This window comes from Phytophthora infestans, genomic scaffold (assembly GCF_000142945.1).
Source record: "Phytophthora infestans T30-4 supercont1.5 genomic scaffold, whole genome shotgun sequence".
Taxonomy (NCBI): domain Eukaryota; phylum Oomycota; class Peronosporomycetes; order Peronosporales; family Peronosporaceae; genus Phytophthora; species Phytophthora infestans.
Window position 1 is genome coordinate 3,855,206 of NW_003303754.1, and position 21,587 is coordinate 3,876,792.

The following is a 21,587-nucleotide window of genomic DNA, read 5'->3' on the forward strand; positions in this document are numbered from 1 at the left end:
GTATGGCGTTAAAGGTTTGAGTTTGTGGTATCCCGCTGACGCGTACAAATGTTATTTTAACAAATTACTGTATGTATTCGTGCCTTTGACAGATTACTGCCGGCCTTTTAAACTCTCACTCAACGCGTTCAGAGTAAGCTGAGACTGTGTACGTTGACCCTCGAGAATGCACACTGTCTGTGCTTCACTAACATGCTGTTGTTGTGCCACCAGAGTAACACGATCAATAATTCGCTTACGACGAAAGAAGAAACGTTTTTCTGCGGGGCTGTTGCGCCAGTTTGAGCCGTAGCGCTCCTCCAGGTCGCGTACCGCTGGACCTCCATGGATACCGGTCGTCCATTCTTGCCAAACTTGTTGCACTGTTTTTATGGATCTCACTAACTTGTAAGTTGGAGGCAATGGTGCATGCTGAGACGCAGCAACAGGGGTAGAAGTTGATGATTGTGCTGATCCCCAGTCAACAGTAAGACGGACCGCTGAAGACCCCGATGTAAGTCGTGAAAATGCTGTCGCTATATGGTTAATTGATGTACTGATCTCGTTGATCTTGTTGCCGAAGGTATAGAAACAACTCCAGAAACCCTCCGGATGCTACGTGTGGTGCTGACTGTTGCATGTAAGCTGCCATGTAGGTTTCAACAAACGGAAACACGTCGCGCAGGAGACATTCTGGGGGATCGATTGCCGCTCGATCCAAGAAAAATGTGCGCCTATCCGGAGGGAATCCAGCAAGAGACCGCATAGCTTCGCGTGGTAAAGCGCTCAGGTAGCATCCCTCCACTGCAGATGCATTCCATCTTCCTAATCGTCTAATCTGTGATTCCGTAGCACCAGCCAGCTCAGCCATTCTGGCACCTGACCCTCGAGCAGCATGGGTCTTGGCCTTCGAGCGCATCCCTAGCGCAGAAAACGCTTTAACGGTAGCGTCGTAATGCGCACGGTATGTCATTGGAGTTGTGATGTCTTTGTTTGACTTGAGTAGCTTAATGTCGTACCATCGTTCAGGCACTAAAAAATCTAAAACCGCTTCCTTTTGTACAGACCACCGCCAGAAGAGATACAGAGCGAGGGCACCTACAGGACACACCTCCACATTGCGATGTCTAATACAAGACCCAAATTCACGTCGCCCAAACTGATTTGTCTTGCCTTGTTCCATGATCATCACTAACGCTCGACACTCTGTAAATCCTTCATGTTCCAATATCACGCTGAACAAGTCTGGTAAATCTACATTACGCGCAGATTCACCTCTTAGAAGACACGCGTGGCAAAGGAAATGGCTCATTCTGTTGCGCAAGTCACTGCCAGTATTTAGGTTCATATAGTAACGAGAAATGGAAACGAGATCATTCGTCGTGCAATATTCATCTAACAGCGAACCAACTCCGCGATCCGCATACTCTCGCTTGTTCTTGGCGTGGCTTTCCCGCTTCAGCGACGTCAACAACCCTTTAATGAGACTGTTGCGAGGATGCGGGTGCGAATTCGCCCCTCGGCTTTGCTGATCGCTGTACAAATCTGAGACTGCATTCACGTACATTTCTACTGTAGCAACACTAACTTTGCGGGCTGAACCTTTGGTGCGGACTTGTCGATCGACCACTTCTTCTTGAAGAAACAAGTGCATTTTGGCTGCAGTAACCTGGTACCGAGTAGTCTCGTGGAAACCTTTTCTTTCACACCATGCCTTAAATTCTCGCTGTTTCGGTGCATACGCTCGTATCGTGTTGGCCGGTCGTGCTTCACGACAGCGGTCCAGTGTCGCATGCGCGCTCTCTTCGAGTTCGACCTGCAGTCCTGGTGGCTCCATGGTGTCTCTACAACGTTAGTGTAGACCGCACACTTAACATATAATTATTCCGTAACATAGGTTTTACCTATTCACGACGGTCCGTCTTCACACTTAGTGCAACCAAGTATAGGATACCCTATCCCTAAGAAGATAACCACTCATTATCGGAAGACGAAAGTATTGCGCCGTCCATCCTTCCAAGACGACATTTACTCCCTAAATTTGTGTTTGCTGGATGCTCTAGTGCGGCGAGAGAAGTGACCCCAACGACGGAATATTTGCTAGCTACATGTAGCACACGCTAGGATAGAGGGAAGTCCACTACTTCTTCTTGTGTCGACCGTGATAGCATCACATTGTGTGGAAGTGGATCAGTAGATCAAATTGCCAGTCCGTAGGTTCTACGGACTGACAATTTTGATGAGCTCTTACGCTTCAAAAAACGGTACATGTACAGTAGTTAGCTGGACACCAGCCTTTCCGTTTTGTCATTGTTCCCACGGGCAATCGACCGAAAGATCGGCTCGACAATGAACATATCGAAAAAGACAAAAGCCGACTGGTTACTGTCCAAACAAACAGGAAGCGATATAAATGCTACAGCAACTGCTCCAGAGCACAGCAAGACCATCGTAAATATGTGCATCTATTATTTCGTTACTCCCGCAATTGCCGGTGACCTCGCGCTTACCCATTGAAAGGAAAACATGCTTGCAGTGCGCCGGGTACGTCCATCCGGGTGCCCATGTAAAACATTCGTCGACGTAGAAGTTGCGGTGCAAAGTTGTCTGGGAGTGGGACGGCTCCGAACCCACGCAGACACTCGTTGGGCCATCCCCCTGTGAAGCCAGACTTGGTCTCACGGTTCGGAGATCGCCTTTGACGTGGAGAAATGTGAGTTGGGTTGGTGTTGTACAGCACGTTGGTCGTGGCAGTGTGGTGACTCGTAAGTCCCTCCGCAAACGGATCCAGTAAAGCTTTACCGTTAACGTATAGGAACTCGGGTTCTTGGTCCTCGATCGGCATATAGTGCGCGATACTACCGCAGAGCGAGTCGTTGTGGCGCTCCAAGTCCCTATCGGTCGACGAGTCCACAACGCTGACTCCCCAGGGAGAGAAGAAATAGTCCTGCTTAGAAAGTTCGAATGAAAGCCAGAACGCCTCCTTGTCGCCGTAGGAAAAGTCGTTCTTGAAGCGCTCCTTCGTAATGAGCCACCACAGCGCGTCCATCGCCTGTCCGGCTCGTGATTTATCCACGAGAACCAGCGACGAGTCCTGTTCATGTGCCGTTTCGCCTCTGTACGCAAATGACTGCTTCAAATACTCACTCGGCTCATATCCTTCTTTTACGCCAATACTCGCATAGTCGAAGGTATGCAGCACGTTCTCCAAGTACGAGACGTTCTTCTCGTCTTTATGGTTGAAGAAATGGTCACTCGGGAGCACTCGGTCGTAGAAGAAGGTGGTACCCGTGCGTTTGTAGCCTTCCGTGGTCCGTAGTACCGCCGGATCGCGCATGAATAGGTCGTCCACATCTAGGAGCATCACCTCGGGGGCGTTCGAGTGGTACAGAGCCAATGGTTTGATCCACCAGCTGCGGAAGTGTCTGGCTGTCTCCTCGTCCAGCTTGCCACTCTCGACGAGGTCCGAGCACACGTCGACGATCTCCAGTCGCGAGTCTGCAGCAAAACGTTTGTCTCGAGACGTGGCCGATAGTTCGTCCGGGAAGCAGTGGTACACTTGGATGAGCTCCTGACTGCCGAGGCAGCGCAGTTCTCGGACCAGCGACAGCCCCATAGGAACCACACTGTCGTGCATACACAGCACGATGGCCTTGTCACGCGCAACGCTGCGGTCGAACTTGGCACCGCGAGCGTGGAAGAGAGGCGGATGGATTACCGTTTTGGACAACAGAAGACTCGAGACGTATACTATCCCGCCGCAGTACAGTAAGAAGAGCCCAGCGCGACGCCAGAGCGAAGTCTCTGGTTTGAAAGACCCATGACCTGTTTCGAGGTCCTTTAACTTGGACGCTCTCATCGACTTGGAGTGAAGAGGAGACTGCGAGTCGGGGACCAGGCATATTATTATTGGTATATACAGTACTGTAATACCGTTTACGGTATAGAACCAATACATACGGCTTTTTTTAATACAGGGCTGTAATTATAGCAAAACGGGCTGTACGGGAGTAATGACACTTTGTAATGCAACACAGACCTCTTTTGTCGCCAGTAAATTGTCGTCTTGTGATCCGTATTCCGGACCAGGCCCGGCACTGTGATTAATTTTGCCTCAAGTATGCGCGTCCACCGCACAGCTATTATTACACGGCGCGCATCCGTGGCAATTCCTCCAACGAGCTCTCCCCATGCATCGACCACGGAGTGGGGCAGTCAACTACAAGCGTTTGCTGTGCGTACTATGCTGCGTGGCGGTGGCGTCCACGACGCTGCTCTCGAGTCTGTTAAGCTCCATGGGGGGCCCATCACGACGTTGGTTCACGTCGACCGTCCACCAGCGCAAGCAGAAGAATGTCGTAAAGCAGTTCGACGCTTCGGTATCTCGCGACAGAGGCATCGTCATGTGTATGCACAACTCTGCGGTCCCCATGGGGCTGTCGTTGATCCGAGAGCTTCGATGTCTGGGCAATCAGGAGCTCATCCAAGTGTACCACTGCTTTCCGGATGAAATGTCGGAAAAGAACCGCGCCATGTTGTTAGAAGCGGACGCCAGAGTCGAGATCGTGGACGTCTGTGCGAAATTTGTGGATCAAGGCGTGATGAAGCGCGAGACGGCGGACAAGTTCCGGAACTGGTGGCTGAAGCCCTTAGCTCTGTTCTATACAGACATCAAAGAGGTCCTGCTTATGGATGTGGACGACGTCTTCCTGAGAGACCCAGCAGTGTTACGAACCACAGAAGGGTACCAGAGAACTGGTACCACGTTCTTCTACGACCGCGTGCTGTTGAGTAACGAGTGGTTCAACCAGGAAGTGAAGAACTCGACGTACTTGAAGACTCTATTGAACGAGTTCGACTACGCTGCGTTCGGATTGAGTGGAGGCGCCAAGATTCCGGATACGCTGGAGCACAGCTATGCGTACAGAGGGGAAGCTTCTCACGAACAGGACTCGTCCTTAGTGGCAGTGGATAAATCACGAGCGGGTCAAGCCATGACGGTCATGTTCTGGCTCGTCACGGTGCAGCGATTTGAGCGGGAGTTCTCGTTTGGAGACAAGGAAACGTTCTGGATCGCCTATGCGTTGGCGAAACACGAGTATTTCTTTTCTCCCTGGGGTCCTAGTGTCATTGAATCGTCTCGAAACGAAGATATGAAGAAACACTCGGACTCATTATGCGGGAGTCTAGCGCACTTTATGCCTGTGAAAGATGATACGCCTGAACTGTTGTATGTGAATGGCAAGGCGCTGCTGGATCCGTTCCCTGAGGGTCTAGAGAATCGAGGCAAAGCGTCGGCAAACGTTTTGTACAACCCCACGCCGTCAAACATCACGCCAAGGCAAAACCGTCGACCGAATGGCGGCACGTCCACCAGTTATAATGGAGAATTCCCCATGGAATGCCTGATTGGCTTCGGCGCGACGCCTCTGCCGGGTAACTTTGCACCGCAATTACTGCGAAGACGCATGTTCTATTTGGGAATTCGAATGGATGTGCTGTCTGTGCTGGATTCATGTTACGGATTCGATACTGCAGCGTACTAATAGGTAAGTAGGTGGATCATACACTACAATAGACGAGCACTACTCTTACTTTTTTGTACAGATGATACATGTAGTACCCGCTTGGTGCGGTGTGTTTGTTGACCAACAAGGTCCAATTTTGCAGTGGAAAAACTGATACTGTTTCGTGATGTACTTCGTACAACCTTTTGTGTTTTTCAGATATTTTTACCTCTTTGCTAAAACAGAGTTTTAAAAGAGCTAAAATCGACTTTTAAAAAAAACAATTTCGGTTAAAGTAAATATAATTCCGACCCTCTAAGCAACATTCTGTATAAAGGTTTGTGAAACATGATAGACTACGTCGCTTAAGCGACAGCAACGACTCGCTTGGCAACCAATTACCTTGTGCCTCCACGGACGTACTTCACATGTACGGTATTTCGCTCCTTGGACGTGAAGAGCACATAGAGCTCGTACGGCTTCTGCAGTCTCAACGTGCACGGTAAATTCTTCGCATACCGTATTTGCCTTTGTTGTTTTACTCAACATCGTGATATAGTCGACACTAGCTGAACAGAGTACCATTTATCTGCTATAATGACCGCCGATCACACTAAGGGCCGTTCTTAGCCAAAAAATAACGGTGGATTATGCTTCCATGGCCCAATCATTTCACTTGGATCCATATGGCAGTGGACGCCGTATGGTCCGTTTGATCCACGTCCACTGTGTGAAATTAGGGTTGGTGGCCGTGGACGGAAGGTGGACGGGAGGAGAGACATACCTGACGGGATAGAACGACACATTGAGTTTATACAGCTCATTCCATCAAGTCTCCTGAAGCACTCAGTCCACATCAGCAACCAACGGTCCCCTGTCAATCTATCGCCATTGGACGTTGGCTCGATCGCGAAGACGACGAGTGATCGCTATGATCTCGCTGGGTGTGCGCATTTGTTGCGATAGTGGAAGAGAACAAATGCAAAGCGATCAAAGTGATACATCGCAGTTATAAGCTAATATTAGATGTCAACCACCCCTCCTTCAACCTTAGCCACTAAGGCCATCCACCAGTTTTAAGTTTGTTCTTAGCCGAATCAAGCACAAAAAGTACCGCCCACCTTAACTCTCATCCACTTGCAAGAAATCGGCTAAGAACGGCCCTAAGAGTGGCGAAATTTGCCGACAACTCTGAAATGAAAATTAGTTGTGTGTGTCCACGCTCCTCTCCTTTTCGTTATTAAAGATTGTGCTGAGTTTTTATAAATCGAATTCTAATACAAATTATTACGTATCGTATAGGCGAGAGTCTGACTAGCGCTCTGGGCGCCCGCTCCGCGGACGCTAGGGCATGGTTGGTTGGTGTAGAGAGGGCCGACCACCTCCGCTGCGCTGCGGTAGGCTTAGAATTTGTACTCAAAGCGAAGCAACATATAGTACATGTATACTGTGAGCTACGTATATTACGGCTCAAAACAACACCGCAGACAGTATCCTTAGTGCTCACATGTTATGGTAGACACGACCAGGGTTTAACGTGAGCTGCAAGAAGAGCACCATCTTACCCGGGAAGGTTTTGTCTATAATCTCGTTTGAGCGCATTGCTTCAAAAATTACACGAATCGGAGGCGCGCGTGGTTGCAAAGCTAATATATGCTGTACGGAAGACGGGTCAGTATCAATGATGCTACGAAATATGCGTAGATCGGTGAGGAATCCCAGTGTAGCTAGAGTAAATACGCCTACTCACACATATTACCCATCTGTACATCATCGCCGTGAGGCAGTCGACACATATCATCGACTGCGACGGTCGAATAGAGCAATGTTAATCAGCTCCGCGCGCGAAGTATCTTTTAGGATAGGTAGTATTTGCCGATGGTCGCCACAAACATCAATATTATGTTTTGAAGTTATTCTGCTGAGCTGTTTGTGATATTATGGAAGGGTATTTCTACTATCTTCCGCATGCATTTATCTTACTAGTAGCTATACAAATAAGTCAGAAATACTTACAAATAAGTATTTCTGACTTATTTGTATAGCTACTGGCTAACAGAGTGGCGTAAATCCTTTCCGACTGACATTATACTGGGTCCGATATGTACGACAAAAGGCCTCGTCCAGATCGGACGAAGAGGCCAACTGCGTGCACATTCTTTTTACCGGCTGCAATATACGAAGATATATGGCTGTAGGCAGAGTATCAGATCGTAGTGATGTTTAGACTTAATCTGAATAATAGTATATGTACATTAGATAGAGTACTTTCGCTGCCTACTTATCGGCTCGGCGTGCTATTTGATGTGTCCGTGCATATATCGCAAGGTCGCTAATGAGTGTATTAGCCACGCGCTCGTGATAGCCCAACCTATGCATGGGGTCACTGTTTCTTTATCGGGACTTTTGCGTCGTCGTGCTAGCTTTCTGTGCTTACGCTATTGATGTTTTAGTCTGTATAATCAAGCGCGTCACTAACTGGGCACAGGCCATTCCGCAGCGATACAGGTATGCTGAACGCGCGTCTGTTAGCAGTAGCCAAAGCGATATACACGCGCGAGGCGGGCACACCTTATAGTCATCCGCGACTCAACCGAGCTCTTATTTCGGTCATTGTGGGCTGGGCACTAAAGTACAGTACTGCTTACAGCCACATCGACTTGCCACGTCCATCTGTACGGTCTGCACTGTCACGCAGTGGTAGTATCTATGTAAACAGCAGCTTATTCGTCGCACGTAGTTCCCACTCAATACTGTGGTTTAAATTGTGAGCGCCAATTAGTGCAATATACGCTATAAGAGCTGATGGTACAGATAGCATGGTTTTGCGTGTGTCCACGTGAGCGAGTGTACGTGCCATCTGCGGTGACGTGAATGCGGACAGGAACCACCACTTGCAGCGGTGCACAGTTTATCCCATGTCTTATTATATTTTGAAGCGCGCTACGCTCTATAGGCGCGTCAACACGCTTGGTGGCGCCACAGTCCGCTTACAGTATGTGCGACCCCAAGCCTTGCACCGTCAGCCTGGATACAAAACTATGCGGGGTAAGGGGCTAAAAGGGTATACTTACCAATTACTTGCTCTTCTGCTGCTTCTTTTGCTCAATGTACCTGACGTTTCGGGCGGTCAGCTTGCGAGGGCGGCTGTGTCTATTTTTCTTCTTGAGGTACCAGTCAGGGCCCATCACCTTTTCGACGTTTGGCAGGCTTTCCTGGCGGCGCACTTCGGCCGAATTAGGTGGTGGACGCTTTTCCTCCCAGAACTTAACCGCTTTTGGGCCGTTCTTGCAGGCAATACAGTGCCGCACGCTGCCCCGTCCGCTGATTGTACGGAGCGCGTAACCGTACTGCAGCTTCCCGCAACCGACGCAGCGCGCCCGGGTATCCGTCGTAGACCGCTGCGGGTTCAGCAGAAGCGTGTCAATCTTCGCCTCGCATTGCTTGCACGTAAGGCCCACCATTTTGCAAACTGTAAGTATGTTAGCACATTATATGGTTTTAACCAATTACTTGCGTCCAAATATTAGCCAATAGCACGGTACTGTAACGCTGGTATTTATTATAAGGCAAAATATTAAAATGTTATAAATATTAATATTTTGCTTTGCTAGAATAATATACTTTCAGTTTTTTTAATACTTTACATGCAATAAAAGTGACTAAAATCACTATGTACCGTGCGCATGCATTCGTCGGGTGTGGTGCACGGGAGCAGATAGTGCAATGACCGTGCAGCCGCGCGCCTTCATTGCACGGTGACAGTGGTGAGTGCCAGGTAATGTTAAAATGATATATATTCGCAAAGTCCCTACAAAAAGCGCTGGTCGTGAAGCCTACTTTAATATTAAAAAGTACTTTCGTCTCTACTTTAGAAAGTCTGTGGAGAATAGCATCGCCGAGCTCTTACAAATGCGGCCTGTGAAGCGTATATTAATAATATTAGTACTATTAATATCGTCTTTACTTTGAAAAGTGTGTGGAAAATAACATCCCAGAGCTCTTACAGAATACCGGTCTGTGAAGTCTACATAAATAAGTATAAATATCTCTATTTGAGAAGTGTGTAGAGCTCTTAGAAAATAAAGTGGTTACTGTGCCCAATTTGCAGTACATACGACAGGATTTGCGTAGCTGAATGTCAATAATCAAGTATCTGCGCAGCTCGCCTAGCTGTTTGCAACCAATCGATGCGTTTCGTGCTCGGCAGAAATGTTTACCTTACGTCCAATCGCGAGGGCGATAGACGGTCTGATCGTGCGACAGATCCAGTCAGTGTCGCAGGTCGGCAGGTATTGCCCAATCAGGGCGCGAGTTAATTGTGTCCGCTTTTGGATATATTTGTAATTTTGGCATAGTTAGTTCGAGTCAGAAAGGTAGGCGCGGTCGGTACGATGGGAAGAAACTGTATTAGAAAGGCCGAGTGTAGCCATGCGAAAAGGCAGGAAAAAGCAGTAAGAAAGGAAAACGACGGACTTATTGACAGACGGACAGACACGCTGCAAGGTTAGGAGGCGGGAAATTTGTAAAGCTCGGCTGCGGCACGGAAAAGTCGATATAATCTGACAAGTCGGGTCAGGGTTGCATTTTAGAGTCTTTCGTGCACTTCTGACTTTAATTGGTCAAAAATCGCAATTGCTATTTTGATGCGAAGCACGCGGGCTTAAACCCAGCCCGCTCGGCCCTATAGGGTTAATACCCGAGAAGGTTTGGGTTGGGTTTAGGTTGGGCGATAAAATTCCTGCCACACCTCCAAGTTTGAAGATTTGCATCCCGAAATCCAAAGTCTTACCTAAAGTGCTCGTGCAAGTACGATTTTATGCCTAACGTTGCTAAAATGATGCTTACGTTGCAATAAGAGCCAGATATTTAACGTTGCAGGAGCGCCATCCACAAGTCGTAATTCGACATAAGCCTTTGGAGCTTATACTCGTTCGCGACACTGACTTTATCCAATAAAACAGGACTTTTGAAAATGTAATACATGTACAGTAACGTTTTCTAAACTCACCTCGTGTCATTGTGTTTATTGTCGGCGTCCCATAATCGGCTCTGAACTAAAACACACATCTTTTTGATAGATAGAACTGGAAACACCTACAATTTTAGAACACAGTACAATATCATTACTTTATTATCGTTTCTCTCCTCGCTCATTTATTTACTATTGCCTGCAAAACCGCTAATACTTGTAACATTTCTTTACTGTATTGTCCGATCACTGCTTTTAATAAGTCCGTTTTTCAAAAATTAAATGATTACTTCACGCTCTGAATACACTCGATTACCTGCATATACTGTACGTGTTCAAACAACACCGTACCCCCCCCCCTGAAATACTTTACAGACGACAGTACGTTTTCATTCTTCAATTTGCAGTAATGTTAGAATGAACGCTGTAGAGTAGCTCTCAAAACAGTTTATTTACTTTTACTCTTAACTACCTATTCTCTAGACTTGTGCTCAGTCTGAGGCAGAAGAAGAAGTGAGCTCGTCCTCGGACGGCATCTCTCCCTTCTGCCTTCAAGTCCTCATCGCACTGGTTGGCAGACAGCCTCTGCCTGCTGGTGCACTCTATCCAAGTGCTCGTAGGATCTGTTTTACTCTAGTACTTACTATTGCTTTAATGAAAGTAAGTCTTTTATTGTGTTGACACACTTAATTCTGTCCAGCATCTGTCTGGCCTCTACCGACTCTTCGCCGCCTTCGGCGACTCGGCGTCTGATCGCCATGCTGGCCAATACTCCCACTAAGTACAAGGGGTAAGCTCTAGATCCATCACTCCTAGCTTATGCCTCAGCTTTAGGAATTGTTTGGTTGACAACGCCTTTGTCAGAATATCGGCAGCCATCTCTGTTGTGGCACAATAGGTTATCTTGAGATGACCAAGTTCTACCAGATCTCTCGTAAATAGAAGCCGTTTTTCGATGTGCTTGTTTGCTTCGTGGTGTTCTGGGTTTCTGACGATGCTGATGGCAGCATTGCTGTCGCACCAGACTTGCACCGGACCCTTTTGTGGAAATCCCATTTCTCCTAGAAGATGCCATAGCCACTCGCTCTCCTTGGCATCTTCGCTTAGTGCGATGAGTTCTGCCTCAGCAGTAGAGAGAGAAACACCTACTTGCTTGCTACTACACCACGACACGCAGGTTCCAGTCATTTTGATCACATAGCCGGTGACTGATTTGCGTTCTTTTGGCTGACACGCGAAGCTCGCGTGTGTGTACACTTCATAAGTCACGTCACTCTCTTTTCCATCGAGTAGTAGACCGTACGTCGACGTCCCTTTCAAGTATTTGAGGACTCGTCTAGCCGCTTCCCAGTGTGTACGATTGTAGCACGATAGGAACTTGCTTAATTCTCTCACCGCGTTGGCAATGTCAGGTCGTGTTCCACGAACCAGGTATTGGAGTGATCCAACTATGCCTCTGTAGTCGAAAGGCTGCGCTGCTATTTGCTTAGCATTCATCTTCGTCTCAGCTTCTAGCGTCAGCCCTGGTACTTGTGGGGTTAGTACAGGTGAGCTGTTCACCATGTTGTACTTAGCTATCAGCTCAGCGATATACTTGCGTTGTGAGATCATCATCACTCGCTGCTTTCTGTTGCGTCGCACTTCCATCTTGAGGATGTAGTGAATGTCTCCCAGATCTTTCATTTTGAACCGTTTTGACAGCTCGACTTTCAGTCGGTTGATGAGCCCCATGTCACGAAACGTAATAGTGAGGTCATCGACATATACCACGACAATAAGCCATTCATCTCCCACTTTTTGCACGTAGATACAAATCTCTTTGTGGCAACGAGCAAACCCCATCGATGTCAAGAAGGTATGAAGAACTCTATACCAGAAGCGAGGGGCCTGCTTTAGCCCATAGATGCTCTTTAGAAGTTCACAGACCAGCTGCTCTTGGCCTCGCTTCGCAAACCCTTGAGGTTGTCTCATGTAGATTTTCTGTTCTCCTTCCATGGTACCGTTAGGAACGCAGTGTGGACATCCATTTGATGGATATGACAGTCCAGTATAGTCCCAATGGCCAACACCAAGCGTAGGGACATAAACCTTGCTACCGGTGCATATACCTCGTCACAGTCAACTCCAAATTCTTGGTAGTTACCTTGAGCAACGAGTCGTGCTTTGAATCGCTCGATAGTACCGTCAGCGTTGTATTTCACCACGAGCACCCAGTGACATGGTAGAGCCTTTCGGCCAGGCGGTAGTGGTACCAATCTCCAGGTTCCGTTCTCAATGAGAGAGTCGTACTCTAACTCTAGGGCCTGTTTCCATTGCTCCCTATGGGGTCCACGCAGAGCTTCTCTGATAGTTTTTGGTATGGAAACTTTGTTTTCTAGGATCTCTTCCGCGTTAGCTTTGTCCAGGATTGCCTGGAAGCACTGATAGTCCTGGAACCGTTTTGGTCGTTTGGTCTCTCGACGGGGTCGCGCTACAGGCTGTGACGCTTCCACTAACCCTGCGCTCCGTTTTCTTTTGGATACTCCCACTGCTTCAGCGGGCTCAATTGGAGGCACAGTAGGAGGTGCAACTCCCACTGCTTCAGCAGTCTCCTGCTCAGAAGCAGTCTGCTGTTCTCGCATTCCTCCGGGTATCTCTCGCAGAGCAAATTGAGTTGTGACCTCCGGGTTGGACTGGTCAAAGGCTCGATTGACAATGTTTGCTACATTGGTTGTGTCAAACAGCACATCTCGAGCAACGATGTGTTTGTTGTTATATACATCCCATAGTCTGTAGCCCTTAGCTTCTTCTGAGACACCCAGGAACCGGCACTTAAGCGCTCTAGCAGACAGTTTCTTGTCTTTGCGAAGTGCAGTCGGTATGTGGACAAAGCAGATACTACCCCACACAGGTAAGCCACTAATGTTGGGTGGTTTCCCGTGCACCATCTCGTATGGATTCTTTCCACCCAACCGACTCATTGGGGTACGGTTTTGAGCATAGGTCATATAGATCAAGGCTTCTGGCCACCATCTATGCTCCATGTCAGCATCTTTGAGCGCACAGCGAACTCTGTCTAGTTTGCTTTGGTGATCCCGCTCTGCCGCCCCGTTTTCTTCTGGGCTGTATGTATTTGATGTCTGAAAGATGATGCCCTTTTCCTTGCAGAAGTCTTTGAACGCTGAGTTCACGAACTCGGTTCTACCATCGGATCGAATCCTCCTGATTGTGAACTTTCCTTCACGTTCAAGTTGCAGCAGGAGCTCTCGGACATTCTCGAACACTTCTTTCTTGTTCCCCAGAACGTATGTCCAACGCCATGACGTGTTGTCATCAATGATGCTCAAGAAGTGCCCACGGTTCCAAAGACTCCCATTGTCTTCATCGGACCATTTGTGTCCATGTGTATCGTGCTGATCGGCTTTGCATCTCTTGAGCCCTTTGCGATACGACATCCGTTTCTTCTTCATTTCCGTACATGTTGTACAGAAGAATAACACTTGCCTTAGATCAGATGCCTTTAGTGTGGGCATACCGGCTACCACTGGTTTGGTCAACATTGTGATCACCTGCTCTTTGTTCAAGTGTCCCAACTTTACGTGCCATTCCTTTAGTGCAGCCTCTACTTTGCCCACTCCTGGCAGTGCCAATGGCTTGCATGGTTGCGTTTTCACCGCATGGCAGAACGCTTGTCGTTCTTTTACTGTTTTGGATTGTATATAATACGCCCCGTTAATTGCCTTGGCCACAAAAACCAATTGGTTCTTATAGAGGACAAATTTAAAGTCGCCACTGGCTGACCCTATAATCTGATACCCTCCCCTTTGTAGCCAGTATTCGCTAAGAATATTCGACTTAGCATGCGGTACAAGCGCAATGTTTGTAAACTGAAACGGTCGGATACCTCCCGGACCATGCAAATAAAGTTTCACAGTGCCAATGTGTGTATTTGTATGCTTAGACCCTTCTGCAAATGTAAACATGTAACCGTTGTCGGGTCTCTTCTCCACGAACCGGGACTCCTCACTGGTTGACCCGAACTCGCATCCTGAATCGAGTACCCAAAAGTCATTGGTCAGAAATGTTTCACTGTCAAGCAGAAAAGGATACATGGATCTTACCGCTTGTTCCAAGTCAACTGCCATCTTGTTGACACCTGCCGTCATGTCGGCGATCTGCCCATCACCGGCTGGTGCTTCCGTGACTTGTCCCGCGTTGACAGGCGTGTCGAAGAACGACATGGACTCGTCCGTGTCCATTGGCTCGATGCCGTGCATATCTTCGTAGCCGGGTGTCAACATTGACGTTGGCGGGCTGACAGGCGGTGAAGTTTGTGGAGCGGCTGGCTGCACCGTCTCGCACGCATTCACCGGTTTCGGTAGACAGTCCTCAACCGGGACCTGCTTGCGGGCTGGTTTCTTGATCTTGGCAGCCGACTTGCTCTTTCCTTGCGGCTTCGACCAGCAAGTGCCCACTTGTTTGCCGCGGCTCCAGATGTCCCTACGCTTGACGCCCAGGCTCAAGTCGTACTTCATTTTAGGGCAGGCAGCAATCAGATGAGGACCGACATCATTCATGTCGTTGAACTCCCCAGCACAGTAGTGGCACGATTTATGCCCCACGTTGTAGTGCAGATCGTTGATGGGCTCGGGTGCGGCCTTTCGCTTGCCCAGTGCACTTGGCTTAGGTTTGGCTGTCCCGGCTTACACGTGGTTCACCGCAATGCCCTTGCCCAGCGCCATAATTTGCGCCTTGCTCTTGGTACCGAAGATAGCGACCAGTTTTTGCTCCACCTTCTCAACCGTGAAGTCTCCTGATTGAAATTCAATTCCGAAGCCCCACAGATGACCAGGCAGAATAGCCAGGACTTTGATGAGCATGAGATGGGACGATATGATCTTTTCACCCAGTGCCTCGATGCTGTTCCTGTTCGCTTGCTCGCGAGCAGCCTTGAGCTGCTGAAACAGATGCGAAATATTCTTGAAGTCCGAGTTGGCCACTCTCTCGAAATTCTGCACCAGCTCTACCACGCCGGACGCAGTGTTGAGACCATAACGTTTCCCAACGGCTTTCCAGATCACATAGACCGGCATACGCATGAGCCGTTCGTCAGCGAAGTTTCTTGGCAGCGTCTAGTTCAGAAGATCCTTGATGTGGGATTTCTGTCCCCTGAGCAGCGCCTCTTGCAGCTCGTGGGCCTGCACGCGGTCCGCCGTACGCTCTCCTTCGAGAGGCGGGATTGACGGCTGGGATTTGAGCAAATCCTCATAGCGCGTCATCGGATTCGCCCGTTTTTGCTGAAGCTCGAGAATCGTGATGGCGTCGCTCTTAGCAGCCAGATGATCCACGAACTTGTCCTTCCATCCAGCGAAATGCGCCTTGTTCCCGTGGAACTGCAGCCTGCTCATGTTGGTCTCAGAAGTCTTGTCCATCTTACTTGAAATGTTAGAATGAACGCTGTAGAGTAGCTCTCAAAACAGTTTATTTACTTTTACTCTTAACTACCTATTCTCTAGACTTGTGCTCAGTCTGAGGCAGAAGAAGAAGTGAGCGCGTCCTCGGACGGCATCTCTCCCTTCTGCCTTCAAGTCCTCATCGCACTGGTTGGCAGACAGCCTCTGCCTGCTGGCGCACTCTATCCAAGTGCTCGTAGGATCTGTTTTACTCTAGTACTTACTATTGCTTTAATGAAAGTAAGTCTTTTATTGTGTTGACACACTTAATTCTGTCCAGCATCTGTCTGGCCTCTACCGACTCTTCGCCGCCTTCGGCGACTCGGCGTTTGATCGCCATGCTGGCCAATAAGTAACAGGAAGGCAAAAGTCTATGCTTGCTGGGGCCGCGTTTTCCTCGGCTCTTGTATTCGGGGCGTTCATCACCCGCGCCGAAGCCCATGGCTACCTCGAACAGCCCAAGCCGTCGTGGAAGGATGGTCCGAATGTTGGATGGATTACTATGGATGAATATCATCAATTCTCCGACCCTACTTAGTTTTAGTATTGGTATTAATCACCAATCATCCATTTTTTTTTATTAGACAGCCAATCGTACGGTCTTGACAAGATGATTTGGCCAATCCAAATGGTAAGGGTTAGGCTGAACCTCGTTGGAGTTGGCTCCGACATATCGGGTCGGAGGGGACTCAGGAAATATGGATATGCTCTTACAAATTTCAATATGTAGGCATATCACATGCATAAAGTCATTTCTCCGACTTCTCCGACCAGTGCAATCACTACCACACATTAGTTCAAAATCTTAGACTTATTAATAATATGCTACTATGTAGTAGTAAATTTTAGAAGAGGTGGGTAGCAGCGCCACAGGGAGCTTGCTCGTCATTAGGAACAACACATGCAACATCCCTGCGTGGAGATCCATTATTTTTATATTACGTAGAGCATAATGTAGCCAGAGTCAATTAAATGTACATGTATTGCCTTATTAATTCTTAAGCACTCCGGCCTGTGCACCGCCCTGCCGCACTGCCACCGCTCTGATGCCGCCCTGCCACCGCCACCGCTCTGCCGCCGCACTCCCACCGCACTGAGACCGCCCTGCCGGCGCCCTACCACCGCCCTGCCACCGCCCTGCCGCCGCCCTGCCACCGCCCTGCCACCGCTGCACTGCTACCGCTCTGCCCTCCTTTTTGTTTGTGAATACATTTTCAATGTGGCCCACAGTTAAAAAAGAAAACTTAATATATTCGTTTTAAGAGCTACTGACTTAGATGTGCCGCCATTTATGTACAGGTCGAGGTTGTCGGAGGTCGGAGATTTTATGTTATGGTAGACAACTACTGGGACATCGGATCCGGCGGTGATCAGGTCGGCAAGTTCAAGACGATGGCAAAGGAGAAGAGCATGTCTAGTGTTGGATATGGTCAAGGGACAGAAATGCGGAAACACCCTGGAAAACGGCGACGCGCAGCCCGTTCCATCCGACGCAACAGTCAAGTGGCTGGGCAATGGTGGTGGTGGCTTCACCCACACTGGGCCCTGTGAGATCTACCTTGACGACAAGATGGTTCTTCACGGCGATGACTGCGAGGACGAGTACAAGGGTGGCGCTGTTGGGTCTACCCAGACGTCGGATATGCCTGTCGACTTTTCATCGTGCAATGGCAAGTGTGACGCGCCTTGGCTAGCAGAGGGTCGCGACGAATCTTGGGTTTTGTGGTTGACTTGGTCTTCTTGAGGAAAAAGGAAAAGTGAGTTTATTTGTGGGTGAGCGGGAGGCGCTTCGTCTAGTTTAAATATTCGAACTACACCATTCAGATTTTCAAACCTGGCTGTGGTGGATCTTCTCGTCTTCTTATTCTTGCTAGGCGCCACAGGCTTCATCCACGTAGGCAGGCAGTTATGTCATACTCCCCCCATGAACCTGTTCGGTTAGCAAGGGAATATACGGCGGATGCTGACTTGTTGTGTCGTGGCTCCTTTGTCTATAGTGACCGTGCCATTGTCATGTACCTGCTTGATAGTGTACGGGCCTTGAGCAACAGCTCGTGTCTTCGCCCGAAACGCCTTGGGAACACGCAGCATTACGTGGTCTCCAGCGTGGTCTCCAGCACTGTAGAAGTGTGCGATTCGCTTGAAATTTTCGCGATCATTGTCTTGTAGAATCGCTTCAAATTTTCTCTTGGACATGTAGCTCCAGTTGGCTTGGTACAGCTGGCGAAAAATCATATCTTGTCCGAAGATCAGCTGTCCAGGTGAGGCATTGAGAATGCTATGGTAACTAGCACGCACAGCAAACGCTGCATAGTACAGAGACTTCTTCCAGTCCACTGTCTCGTAGCATCTGACGATATTCATCAGCTCCATGTGAACACGCTCGCAAATCGCGTTGGCTTGGGGGTTCTTGACGGTAATTGGCTTCGCTTCGATACCGTAACTCCTCAGCAATTCTTGGAACTCTTCGCCAGTGAACTCAGGTCCGGTATCATGGATCACCTGTCGAGGTCGAGGGTAGCGACAAAGCCATTCTCGGTCGAAGCTTTCGGCTGTTGTGCGGGACTCCTTGTCTGGTTGAACGCCGACTTCAAGCCATCGCGTGGCGTGATCGATCATCGTGATGCCGTATCCACCTCCCTCGTAAGGCCCAATTAAATCCACATGAACCAGATCCCAAGGGTTAACAGTCTTGAGTGATCTTGGGGGCAAAAGGCCATAGTCCTGCTTGCCACCGTGTACTTTTGCACGCTTGCAGACGATACATTTCTTGAGCTGCGCTGTAATGAACGTTTCCATGCCGGCCAGTATAGAACTTGGCGCATGGTCTTGAACTGCCGTTCAGACCCCGGATGTGCTAGGTTCTGGTGGTACCAGTCGACGAGATCTTCTCGAAGCGACTCGGGGATAATTACTCGGCCGTGATACGCCACCAGGGTACATCCTAGAAGTGACCTAAGCTTATAGTCCGGGTTGTTGTCACCTGCGAGGCACGCAGTCTTGATCTTCTGGATCATTTCGTCTTTGACTTGTTGTTCACGGATGACAGGTCCGTGCATCACACACGCGGGTTCCTCTTCAACTGCGTAGACGTCTTCCTCTATTGACGGCTGTTGCTGGGACTCAAACCGCATTCGAGAGAAAGCGTCCGCTCCGATGTTCTTCGCGCCTTTGATATAATGCAGCGTGAGACGATACTCGGAGAGCAGAAGTTTCCAACGTTTCACTCGCAGGTTGTTCTCAGTCGGGTAAATGAGGTTCTTGTGGTCAGTGTGTACGACCACTTCGAACCCCAGCAGCATGGTACGGTACTCGCGGAGTAGAGACACAATCGAGAGAAGCTCTAGCTCCGTTGTCGTGTAGTTGACTTGATACTTGTCCAGAGCACGAGAATAGCAAGCCAAAATCGAGTTCTGCTGCATGATAATACCTCCAAGCTGTTTCCCACTGGCGTCGGCATACACGTGAAAAGGGCGGCTGAAATCTAGAAATGCGAGGAGAACAGCTTCAGCAAAGGCCTTCTGGATCGCGTTGAACGGGTCCGTGTCGCTTTGTAGCCATGTGAATGGAGTTTTGTTGCTCGTGAGCCGGTTGAGCGGAGCACATAGAGCAGCCTTATTAGGCACCATGTCCCTGTAGTAGTGGATCATTCCGAGGAATCTACGAAGTTCCTTTCTGTTCTTGAGAACTGCAATCTGCTGAATTGCTTGAATCGTTTGGCCTGCGGTTGAATACCTTTAGCCGTCAGCGTAATGCCAAGGTAGTTAACGGAGTCGCGCAAGTTGTGGCACTTCTTGCCGTTAAGTGTGATGTGGAATTGGTCCAGACGATCGAACACCACACGTAGGTGTTCCAGGTGCTCATCTTCAGTGCTGGAGAATACGAGGATGTCGTCGAGGTACACGACAACAAACGGCAGGTCTCCAAAGATCTTCTCCATGCACGACTGATACTCATCAGGAGCAGTAGCGATGCCCATGGGTAGTCTCTTGTATTGAAACTTGCCCCAGGGGAGACAAAAAAGCGGTATACGGGCGACTCTGTCGGGCGAGCCGGCGCGCGTAGTAGCCCATGTTGGCGTCGAACGACGAGAGGAATTTAGCTCCAGCGAGCCGCAGCAGGATCTCGCGGATTTTAGGCACGTAATACGGGCTTCTACGTAGGTACTTGTTGAGAACTCTGTAATCAATCAGCAGACGTAACGTCCCGTTTTCCTTGATCAGGAAAAATGCTGGTGAAGCCATTTCCGAGCCGTAGATCTGTTCGAGAACATCTTGATTCACGAGTCGTTGAATCTCAGCCTTCGCCTTGTCTTCTATGCTACGCGGAATCGCGTACGGTTTTGCATGTACTGGTTTGAAGTCAGGTGATAGAGGTAGCACATAGTCGTTGAAGCGCATTCGTCCGAGGTGTCCGTCGTACAGATGTGCGTAGCCTTGCAGCAGTTTCAGGTAGCGAGCTGCTACTTCTCCTTACAGGGTGTCGGGCATCAGGTCTGTTGGGCTGACGGCCGTGTCCACAGTCTCCTTGCATTCGTCAGGAAACTCGTTGTCCGTCGTCACTGTCGACGCCGGTGCTTCACTGGGAGGGCCCGTATTAAGCGTGGTAGCGTAGCCGTCCCATTGGACAATTTTATCCTTGAAATTGAGCACTAAGCCCAGTGCTTCCATGAGATCTCGTCCAATGACCATTGGGTCAGAGCTGTGACCGAGGATCTCGAATCGGTGGGTAATCTTGGTCGTCGGGTTTAGGTGCGGAAACTTAAACTGCAGCACAGCGGTACCATCGCTCTTGACTTGGCCGCCCACCATTTGGAACGTTGTCTTGGACTCGACTTGTCTGCGGCCATGTGACGACAAGACTTTCATCGTGTCGGCGTTGATCACACTTTTGGAGGCTCCGCTGTCGAGTAGCGCATGAATCTTCTTGCTCTCCTTGCGCAGTTGTACCTCGATGCGTAGAGGCGCTTTGGGGGCGACGGGCTTTGGATCCACCAGTCCGATGAACTTGTACTTGTCCTCGTCGCTAGACTCGCTGTCACTGTGGCGGTCTTTGTACAGTCTTGGGTACTTCTTCGGCTTTGCCTTCTTCTTTGCATCAGCGCGTTTATGCTCATCCTGTTGTTGTTTCTTGAGCGCAAAACAGTCAGCGGTGTTGTGTGACGAGGTCTGATGGTGAGTACACAACTTGTTCGGGTTCTTGGTTGCCGAGGCCGAAGACGCGTGGTTGCTCTTGTCCTTGTTACCTTTGTGACGATCCGACTTCTCGGGCTTGTTGAAACGCGAAGGGCGCAATAATTTGCTGGAACTATTGCTTTCTTTCTCCTTGCAACCAGCCTTTTCTCGCATCTCTATGCGCTCAAAATACTGGATCAGCTCACTCATTCGTTCGTGAGCGACGCCAGATGCTGCGAGCTTGTCTTGCCATGCGTGCGGCATAGCTCCCTTGAAGAACCGGCACTGCTGAACCTCACGGATGACTTCCGCGTTAGTCGGCAGCTCCGCAAACATGCGTACCAGCTCCTTGAGCCGTCTGTAGAGCTGCTGGACGCTCTCGTTAGAGCGCTTCACCAGGCTCCATAGTTCTTCGTCGAGCGTCTCGCTGTAGTTGGCCGGGACTAACAGCCTTCCAATGCTCTCGTAGAACTCGGTGAAGGATAAGCCGTTCTGGACCGTCTGTCTGGCGTTGTCCTCGACG

General features: G+C 49.3%; 3 protein-coding genes across 3 annotated transcripts; 2 read left to right on the forward strand and 1 right to left on the reverse strand.

Moving 5' to 3' along the window:
- Positions 1-1,548: 1,548 nt before the first annotated feature.
- PITG_04418 (uncharacterized protein) lies at positions 1,549-3,838 on the reverse strand (the record flags this gene model as incomplete). Its single annotated transcript, XM_002905993.1, has 2 exons — positions 1,549-1,795; positions 2,490-3,838. 2 exons carry the CDS (start codon positions 3,836-3,838, stop codon positions 1,549-1,551), a joined length of 1,596 nt encoding a protein of 531 aa, XP_002906039.1.
- A 550-nt stretch (positions 3,839-4,388) lies between these two features.
- PITG_04419 (uncharacterized protein) lies at positions 4,389-5,525 on the forward strand (the record flags this gene model as incomplete). Its single annotated transcript, XM_002905994.1, has 2 exons — positions 4,389-4,831; positions 4,895-5,525. The coding sequence occupies 2 exons, from the start codon at positions 4,389-4,391 to the stop codon at positions 5,523-5,525; spliced, it is 1,074 nt and encodes a 357-aa protein (XP_002906040.1).
- Positions 5,526-16,263: 10,738 nt separating this feature from the next.
- Positions 16,264-17,441, forward strand: PITG_04420 (uncharacterized protein; the record flags this gene model as incomplete). The annotated part of the gene is made up of 3 exons (XM_002905995.1): positions 16,264-16,369; positions 16,475-16,521; positions 17,190-17,441. 3 exons carry the CDS (start codon positions 16,264-16,266, stop codon positions 17,439-17,441), a joined length of 405 nt encoding a protein of 134 aa, XP_002906041.1.
- Positions 17,442-21,587: the final 4,146 nt, after the last annotated feature.